Source organism: Anneissia japonica, unplaced genomic scaffold (genome assembly GCF_011630105.1).
Source record: "Anneissia japonica isolate Jap-2015-1 unplaced genomic scaffold, ASM1163010v1 scaffold287714_len2871179_cov188, whole genome shotgun sequence".
NCBI lineage: Eukaryota > Metazoa > Echinodermata > Crinoidea > Comatulida > Comatulidae > Anneissia > Anneissia japonica.
Window position 1 is genome coordinate 1,012,716 of NW_022755542.1, and position 10,678 is coordinate 1,023,393.

Below are 10,678 nucleotides of genomic sequence, written 5' to 3' on the forward strand. Positions count from 1 at the left end.
CCAAACTGGTGCTACAACTACCCCTACCTTGTCATGAATCAAGAGAGATGCATCACGTCCATCACTACCCTCACTCTTCGTCACATTAACAGCCGGGGCAGTTATTAGATCCGCACTTCGATCAATGTAGATAAAATGGACAAGACCAGGAAATCTCTCAAGGTATGTTGTCATGGTAATGTTCCTTTGGGCCTTCACTGTGAAGTATTGTTTGTAAAGATTGAGACTCTCTGCAATGTTTTTCTGGATGATGTCCAGTGCCTCTTCGTGCTTATCGTAAGCAGGACCAGAAAGTTTTCTCTGAGTGAGGTACCTCACTCGGAAGACTGCTTTTAAAATCTTCTTAAGCTCTGACACTGCTGACTCTAATCTGAAAAAAAAAATTACAGAGCAACAATATAGAAGGCAATTTTTAAGTATTTTTCTTGTATACATATTGAATTTAAATATGCAAGTTTTATATTTTTAAAGTTTATTTATATACAGATGTCAACTTTTAAATATTTGGTTTGTGTACATATTGAATTTGAATATGTAGATGTAGTTTTTTTTTTATTGTTTGTTTTACTTTTGTCTGTTTTCTTTCTTTTGCTTCCTTTTTCTTATTCTATTTTTTAGTATTTTAATGATTGCTATTATAAATTTTATGACTAAATTGATAGATTGGCTATACTTTTACATACATTTTATATTTTTGTATTTAAGTGGGCCCCTGAACATCATATTTATTCTGTAAGGGTCGTCCACTCAAAATATGGTTTTAAATAAATAAATAAATAAATAAATAAAATATTCTTATAATTTTAGTGATTTGTAAAGAATAATATCATTAATGATATTATTATTCAACTGTAACTACCTCTACTTAAAATGTTTGATTAAATGGCTTTTGAGCCGCAATACAGAATATAAAAAAATGGTACCTGGGGGTCATAGGCTCAGATATACCACTATTTGCATATTCAAGGAGTCCGAACTTCCGACAATTATCCCAGCATTCACTGAGGGACACAAACTGCCTGTGAAGGACTCCCTTCCAAAGTAAACAATGATTATGCAATTAAAAAATAGTAATTATAATTAAATTATAGTCATTGTAATAATCAATAAATTTTTATATGTGTACATTACAGTATATTGACACAAATAGCTTAAAAACATAATTAATGATATCATTAAGTGTTTTTAATTGATTTGCATGTCAAGTAAAAAAATTAAATACCTTGTGGTATACATGTGTTACAATATGGTTTTAAGAAAAACCTTTACAGTAGTTTGTGTTTTTGATGCTTCTCCTAACTGTGGGTGAAAAATTGGGTGAAAAAAAAATATGTTCCTAATAGGAGCTGAGTATACTGCAAAAACTGGGTCAAAATTACTTCAAACATTGTCCATTATCAGACAAGGTGCTATCAACCATTGGTCATCTGTCAAATCATAGGACCAATTACCAACTCCCTGATAAAACTACATTCACAACATACTTGGCATGCCTGTCAAATGAAATGAACTGAAATGAACCTTAACACATTCCATTTTACAGAAATATTCCAATACCACAGTATAGAATATCTGTGCAAGTGCCGTGTACTGAAAAAAAAAGAACCAAAGGAGGCCGAGAGAAGGGATTAGTTGCAGTGAAGAAGTTGAATTGTTTCGATTTTGGTTATTTTATTTAGTATAAAAATGTTGGAAGCATACTGCAGCTTGGAATTGTTGAATGTTGAATTATGAAAACAACTGTTAATGTAGTTAACACAACGGACCTTTCCTGAATGTCAATCACAATTAACAACCGACCAATCAGAATTTACTATTTAGTAGACAGGGCCAGGAATATGCAAATGTCCCAACATTACAATCTTACAGTAAAACGACCATATGCTCAGCTATGTTTCTCTACGAATGATTGCTGTCAAGCGGAACCTCAAGAAAGTATATCCATATCGAAACTTAGTCGAACCAGCAGGCATGGAATTCACAAGGGATATTCCAAAGTATATAATAACTAGCTATGTTTTTCTACGAATGATTGCTGTCAAGCAGGACCTCAAGAAAGTATATCCATATCGAACCTTAGTCGAACCAGCAGGCATGGAATTCAAAAGGGATCATTTCAAAGTATATAATAACTAAATTAATAATAATAATATTGTTTATTTGTTTTATTATTATTATATTGTTTTATTATTATACTATCAACACCCGTATTATCATCACCAACATAGATAGTAATTGAACTAACCTTAGATTTCTGTAAAGTTTCTCGGATCTTTTTAACACATGTTTCAAGCTCTTCGACGGCTTGTTTCAAAGTGACCCTTGTTCTTCGTGTGACCTTGCCTGGGTCCAAGGACTCAAGAGCTTTCAATGCTCTACACAGGAGGCTGGCTAAGGATGATTTCAACTGTAAAGTAAAATGATAAACGAAATATAAATGAAATGTTCCGTAAAAAATTTAATAACGGAACACTTTAATACAACAACATAACTAAAATTAAAAAAGATTTATTTAATTTTTCCATATTTGGATTTAAACCTAATACATAAAGCATTTTAAAGGGTTGCAAGGTTTTTTCTAGAATGAAATCAATATTTAATTAGATAATATATAAAGTAAAATTGTAACGGTGGCCAATGTGTTTATATACAGTATTACACTACATATATAGTAGATTAGTAAAGATTGCTCAAATTCACACCTCACTTAGTATAATCAAAGTAATTCCCTGTAGAATTGGAATGAATTGTGCTATGTGAGGTGTGTACTGGCACGTATGCCCACGTAAGAATACTGGGATTCGCAGCTTTTCTTGCCGAGGAAGCTGTCGCGGCTTGGTTGGTTCCAGATTGGCAAAGGAAAACGGAACATCTTCATACACCCTAGGTTGTGGCTCTTCAGGAATCGTTTCTTCATCTGAAGACGACTGTAAAAAAATATTGTAAATTTCAGTCAGGAAATTCATCAGTTCATCATTTTTCAGTTCACTGCCAAACATAGAGGTTTTGGTAGTCAGACATGCTTTTCAAATGGTACAATTTCTTCATTTTGTCATTGCTCCTATATATTTTGGTGATTTTTTTAAGATTGCAAAGATTTTTTGTAGCTAGGCCCCTGTTGTTAAATTATGCCTGTGAGAAAGGCCAAGTTGGGATGGGGAAAAGTGTAGTGCTTGTGCTTCGGTAGTTTCAGAGAAATGTGATTTTTGTAGCCTATGGGTTTCATATTGGCTGTCAATCGTTACCTAAGAAAACTTATGACTGTCTTGTAGCGAGTGATTTAAGTGTCCATGAGCATTGCAGCGATCCTGCAATGTTACTGCAGGAAATGTTATGGCATCTTTAGCTAGTATAAAAAGAGCTCAAGACAGAAAATGCAGAAAGTCATATTAGATAATTGGAACAAAATTTAAGAATTCAGAAAAACAGAGTCAACTAGCTGTGTTCTAAAGATATTGAAAAATTAATTGATAGTAGACTCAAATTCCTAAGACTCAAGGCAGATACTCGGTGCGCCCAAGGGTTGTCAGCCGTCACGGTTCTACGAAGAACACAACGCCACGATGCGCGAGCATGAATCGTTTTAATGAGGATCCATTCAGACTGACACCAACAATAAGCCAAAGGCGATGAGTCGTCTAACGTTCACAAGGAAGTGGAGTTAGATTCGCTGTACGACCGTCGTATGACCCAGTGAGTACCCAGCGTAAAGACCAACTCAGACAGCAGTGTACCACACAGCTTCACGCAACATATTGTTGGGGACAGTTTTTAGGTCGTCATGATCATAAACATGTTCAACATTCTATGGCACGACTGTCACCAATGCAGACCTCATGTCGCGTTTAACTCACACAGGCCCAAATTGTTGGCCTTTGTATTCTGATAAAGCATCGTATTATTTCTTATATTTATTAGGGCCCTTGCATATTAGCCGACCTTTTAAGGATAAGCTGGAAAAGTCACATTCTGTAAATTTTGTTAAAGAAAAAAATGAAAAATGGAATAAAAGAGTTTTCCTACCTCAGATATCCTGTTTTGTTCTTCAAACATACCCTGTATGTGACTTCTTTCCACATCTGCATGTGGTGTATGAAAGCACTCTGAACTTTCTAGTTCACCAGATTTTTGTACTGGAATATCTAGAGAGTTAGGAGTGCCATCCCTAACACATTCTCTTGAGTCAGTCTCCACTTCATCAACGCCTTTGTTTGAGCTATGAGGAGCATGTTTGTTAAATGATCTTCTCGCAGGTGACTTATTTGTATGTGATTTGTTTCCAGGTGTTGCCATGTGCTCTACAGGTGTGGTACACCTCTCTGGGGTACTTTTAGGACTATGGTAAGAAGAGGATGAAACCTGAAACCAAGATAAACCAGTAAACTTAGTGCAATGTTTTTTGCACTATGTTCCAATAATAATGATTCAAAAAATAATAACGATGATGATTGTGATGATAAAGATGATGACGATGAAAATGATGATGATGCGAACGATGCCATGAAGTATCCTAACACTAGCATTATGTTGCAAGATAAACGTGTACAGGTATATTCTGAATTTGTTTTCATTTAGTAGGGTAGTAGGGTAACCTATCTTTTATTGGTAACTGTAAAGCACTTAAAACACTGCAATATATGTTGCATATTTTGAAACAATGATAACAGTAATAACAACAACATTTTTTAGTATATATGCTGAACTCACAGAATTAGAATCTTCTCCATCACAAGATTTACTTGGGTACTCATCACCGACTCTCTGCCCTCGGCTCTTCATCAAACTTTCACTGCTTAACAACTCTGGAGGGTGATCTTCAGGTGCTTTGTATGGACGCGAGAGCATATCGTCGAGAGTTTCCATGGATGGGTAAATGTCACATGCTAGTACTGTCAGAAGCAAGATATCCGAGGGTTGAAGCTCGTTTGCATTCCGGCTGGAAAATAGAAAAAATTAATACCCAAAATAAACCAGGTTGTAACATCACTGATGGAAAGTGCAGTACCGATCATGAGCAGCGCATTTTTGTAGAATGCGGTGCCAATGGGCAAACTGCGGACGGTAGATGCAGAAAAAAATTGGCCCATTCTTGATGCTGGCAGCATTTTTCTAGACTTTTTTTTGTATGTGATATTACTTTGATTACTACTGTGTGCATATTACTGGATGCAGCCCCCTCGAGCACTGTAGCTAGCCAGCTTCTTCAGCCGGGCAGGCAATTGGTGGATGTTTTATGCGTCACCTGCAGACAAAGTTAGTGTAGAATGTGCACTGCCCCTGATCGTTATGTACATGTGAATATGATGAATCTTGATTGGAATATCTCGGGAGATATCCCTGTTTCAATTTGTTACATTTTGTTCTACATGATTATCAGGTATAAATAATAAAATAGAGTGCAAATGAACACCTGAAATAATGCAAGATGTAACATCACATGGTTTTACGGGAAGCAGTTTGGCGCAGTGCAAAAGGTTTGGTTCCCCAACCTCAAGATCGGTGTTTCAATCCCTCGCTGTGCAGATCGTTTGTGTCCTTGAACAAGGCACTTTATCTTCGTTGCTTCTCTCCACCCAGGAGTATAAATGGGTACCTGGTGGAGTTGCCGGCTACTGAGCCAATATGGCAGCAACAACTAAACATGTGGAAACAACAACCTGAGAAAACAAAGTGCTTTGTAACCTAAACCTGGTATAGAAATACCAAGTAACAAATAACAAAATGTTACTTTGCATGTGACGAAGGCTTTACCTTGAGAATAGCGCAAGTAGTTTGGCGTTGACAAGAAGCATTGTGTGAAGTGCATATTTATCTCCCATGCTGTGCATTTTCTTCAACGTTGTTTCCAAGAGATTAATACACATTTCATTCACTCCCTGGTTCACCTGTAATCTCTCAATGGCCTACAAAAATATAAAATTATAATAATATATAATAATAATAATAATTTTTATAGCACAAATTATAAAACAATGTTAAAATTAAATATTTATTTTTGTGAATTGCTGATGCAAAAATCTGGGGGTGGGTGGAGGTTTACTATTTTCAAGTGCCTACATTAAACTTAGTAATACAGTAGTAACCCACTACTCTAATAGTAACCCATACTCTAATAGTAACCCACACTAAAAAACAATCAAATAATATTAACCCAGGGTTATTATTAGAAGTTTTACGATATATGCCTCTTAAACTTTGTGAAGCAATATTCAGTATATAGGCCTACAACATTCGCAGCTTATTATTTCTATGGGTAATGATCAAATTGTACCTACTTCGAATAAAAAGCATTGTTCCTGGTCATACAATTGCAGCCATGTATTCAACACACTTCCTAGGTTTTTCCATTTCTCGGTTCTCTCAGCTATATTGTCTGGGCGGAGCCTATATTTAGACAAACAAAAATAACATTGTATTTAATCACTCAGGTACAAATAATTTGTAAAGCGAAGTGGCATTTATTCTGATATATTATATATAAAATTTTGATATTTTATGACGAGCTAAAATTTGATTTCATGTTTATCGATGGTTATTAAATATTATGCGTATGAGAGTAGCTGTAAACGCAAGAAATATGTTGGGATTTTTTTACACTTGTGGACTCGATTAACAGGGTATAACAAATTTATCAGATGGGACCAATTATAATTAAGCAACTGTATTTGACTACTTATTTATGCACTTATCAATGGGTGCAGGTCAACTCGGCCACAGTCAACTCAGCCACAAGTCAACTCGGCCACAAGTCAACTCGGCCACAAGGCAACTCGGCCACAAGTCAACTCGGCCACAAGTCAACTCGGCCACAAATCAACTCGGCCACAAAAAGTTCGGCTACAGCCAACTCAGCCACAAGTCAACTCGGCCACAAGTTATTTAATGTAAATCTCAGTTTTTGCATCCTTTTTCTTCAATATATGATTGAAATAAAGTACACAGTATGTTTTAGTAAAACAGGACCACCACACTACCAAAAGAGATTTGAATGCTATTGCCTACGAATTAAAAAGAGTTATTTATTAATGTGTTCGTCTTCTGTTTACTCACAACATTCGACTTCGAACAATAATATTAAACAACAATAACGACAATAAATTAGTAATATTTACTTTAATAATACTAATTAGTAATTATGACAATAATAAAGGTGATAACAACAACACCAACATTAATAGCAATATTTATTTTAACAATACAGTACTGATAGTAATAATACTAGTATGGTAATAATAACGATATTTAAATATCAATTTTAATAACTAATTAGTGATAATAACGATATTGAAGGTGATAATAGCAATAATACAACAATAATAAATTAAAGATAATGTTTATTTTTATAATAATAGTAATACTAATTAGTAATAATAATAATAATGATACTTATAATACTAGGCCTACTTAGTAATAATAGGGTAATAATATCGATAATAAGGGTGACAACAACAACAACAACAACAATAATGTTAACAATAGTAATAATAATAATATGAGAAAAATACCAATAAAACACCAATAACAATAATTTTTTCAATTACTATTATTAAAATAATAATACTAAGACTAATAAATAATAATAATAATAAGAATAATAAATCGAAAATTATTTATTATTTATATGGTACTGTAATAATAATAATATCAGCAAAAATTTGAACAATATATTAATGTTAATGCTAAGACTAATAATTATTATTAAAACTAACGGTAATAAAAACAACAATAATAACAAAAATGACAACAATAATAACGGCAATAATAATAACAATAAATATACAGTAGTAATACTTAAAGAATTAGTATTTTATACTTGATGAATTATTCCTTCAAAGTGTAGTACCAGTAAATGACTTGTGGCCGAGTTGATTTGTGGCCGAGTTATTATTATTATTATTCTTTCTTTAGGCACACAACACATGTGCCAAGGATTGCCAATAGCGAATATATATCACTGTCCTACTTGTAGGTGACAATCCCTTACACAAGACAAACATACACACACGATGCTTTACACAAACTAAATCTCAATATGAGATTTAGGGAGTGGAGTTGTTTATGTTGTGAGAAATATCCTGCAACTGGCAGGAATTGAACCCAGGACCCTGGGATTGGAAGGCAAGCATCTTAACCACCAAGCTATTCAACTCCACTTGAGTTGATTTGTGGCCGAGTTGACTTGTGGCTGATTTGACAGTAGCCAAACTTTTTGTGGCCGAGTTGACTTGTGGCCGAGTTAACTTGTGGTTGAGTTGACTGTGGCCGAGTTGTTGGATCAAATTCTTATCAATTAATTATTTAAGCTCCTGACAACGCAAGAAATATATTTTTACTTGTGGACTCAATTAACAAATTTATCAGGTGGGACCAATTATAATTAAGCAGGTGTATTCGACTACTTAATTAAGCACTTATCAATTAATTAGTTAAGCTCAACTAATTAAGCACATGTTAAGTAACAAATTGAGCATCATATTAACTAATTAAGAACTTGTCAATAATAATAATTAATAATTTCTAATAATTAATCATTAACGGATTAATTACACAATTCTAGATCCCCTTATTAATTAACTGGACTTACTCTTCAATGACAGGTCCAAAGTGCAAACTGACAATCTTGTTAAAAATCAGCAGTTTTCGTGATAGAAAGTCTTCTGATTCTTTACCATCTCCGTTGAATGCAATGTACAAGTGATCACAAAACTAAATACAAATTTTTAAAATTTAATAAATAAGTTAAAGTTCAAAAGTACTGATAAAATTGTTAATATTTTTCTTGGGTCTGAGGTACTTGGGCCCCAGATACCTTCCTTCTGCCCTTTTCATCCAATATACTGTATTCCCCTTGACTATTCACAAGGAGGGGATGTAATTGTCTTACACTAACCTCCTTGTGTTCATCACAGGGGAAGCCATGAATAATAAATAATAATATGATATCAAAAGCTTCTACCAGGAACAATCATACCTCTCTGAATACAAAAATCGAACCATTCTCGCAAGTAATGGAACTGTAACCATTATCCAGCTCGCAGGACAAAAGACCGTGAGATGCTACTATTGGCGAAAAAAACTGCGTTGCTATGTTTAGGTCTAATTTTTCCCAAGATACTTCATTTTTCTGAGAAACAAAAAAAAAACAAAATCAAGCAAAATACTCAGCACGTAAACTTTAAATCTTTTTTAATGGATTAACTGCTCATAACTTAGTGAATTTACAAATGAGTTTCCTTATACTGTTCACTAGATAATCAACCTTTGAACCTGCCGTTTAATAGGTCTATACAAGAATTTCCAATAACGAATACATCACTGGCACAGTATGTACAAGTGGCAATATCTTTTAAACATTTATATACACGGCGGGAAAGTCAGTTCAATGGGGGATGATCCTTAATTGTTCTTTAACATGTACATGGACCATATAATAACACAGGATCAACAGCATATGGTCACAATGTGCCTATATATGGTCTAGTGTGCCTAAATATGGTCATGATAACATCACATCATGACCATATATAGGCACATCATGACCATATATAGGCACATTGTGACCATATATAGGCACATTGTGACTATATACTATGAACTATGAACATCCAGGTGTTTTTATTACTTAGTGTCTATAGTTGATGTCTACAGAATGTGAAAACAAACACTAACTATACCAACTAATGATAACAACTTGATGACTATTATTGGTCAACAGTGACTACTGACCTGGACAAGGCCTTTGTCCACAGCTACTTTATTAACATGCCGGATAAACTCTGCATCTGCAGACATGAACACAATGTCTGGTATTCCAGAGTTCATCAGAACAATGAGGCATTTCATGATGAATTTAGTTGATAACAGCACCTAAAATACAAGGAAGCATGATGGGTTTACAACCTGAAAAAAAAAAACACCTCTATGTATTATTATTATCTTTATATACAGCAGTTAATAACAGCAGTCAGGGGTCTCGGCCCTTAATAGACTCGGACCATAACACCGACTCGGCCCATTGCCAACTCGGCCTTTAACCAACTCGGCCCATAACCGACTCAGCCCATATACCAACTCGGCCTATTTGCCAACTTCCCAAGCATAGCATGGGTACCTTGCTGTAATTATTATTTTTAAATAGCTGAACACTATATACTGAATATACTGAACTGATTCATTATGCCTATCTTTATACTGTACTGTCATGAAAAGCAGATGAACCTTGTGTGAAAATTCCAATAAATGAACATGAGCATGAAAATCTTGGCAAATCTTATCAAACCGTTTTGCAATAACTTATTACAGTATAAACATACACATAATTCATTAAAAAGTTATCCTATAAAGTGTCATTTGAAATTTTATGGTAATTTTATCAACATACAGTATGCGTTGCCATCTTTGAGATCGTTGAAGATGATCCTATCATCATGTCAGTGTTATTATGGACTTATCAAAGGCTTTCGATGTATTGAATGAGGATATTTTGATACAAAAGATTCATCATTAAAGATTAAGGAAATTTTATTTGTCCATAGTGTCATGGATTCCTACTTGACGTATTTCCGAGCGGTATAGAAATGACTAGGAATCCCTCTTTGACATATAAAATATAAACACAGCTCACAATGTTGTAAAACAACTCTCAAATAAACTTTTATTCTGTATAAACTCCAACAAG

At 34.2% G+C, this 10,678-nt stretch overlaps 1 protein-coding gene across 1 annotated transcript in view; it reads right to left on the reverse strand.

Annotated features, from left to right (window-relative positions):
- LOC117123604 (Hermansky-Pudlak syndrome 1 protein homolog) overlaps positions 1–9,916 on the reverse strand; it is a 13,558-nt gene extending 3,642 nt beyond the window's left edge. The window contains exons 1-11 of the mRNA XM_033269598.1: positions 9,727–9,916; positions 8,972–9,124; positions 8,585–8,706; positions 6,276–6,384; positions 5,752–5,903; positions 4,708–4,936; positions 4,024–4,359; positions 2,703–2,927; positions 2,246–2,407; positions 924–1,033; positions 28–370 (exon numbers count right to left, since the gene is read on the reverse strand). Coding sequence (XP_033125489.1) covers positions 28–370; positions 924–1,033; positions 2,246–2,407; positions 2,703–2,927; positions 4,024–4,359; positions 4,708–4,936; positions 5,752–5,903; positions 6,276–6,384; positions 8,585–8,706; positions 8,972–9,124; positions 9,727–9,843 — 2,058 coding nt within the window. The 5' untranslated portion in view covers positions 9,844–9,916. The remainder of the gene's footprint in view (positions 1–27; positions 371–923; positions 1,034–2,245; positions 2,408–2,702; positions 2,928–4,023; positions 4,360–4,707; positions 4,937–5,751; positions 5,904–6,275; positions 6,385–8,584; positions 8,707–8,971; positions 9,125–9,726) is intronic.
- Positions 9,917–10,678: the final 762 nt, after the last annotated feature.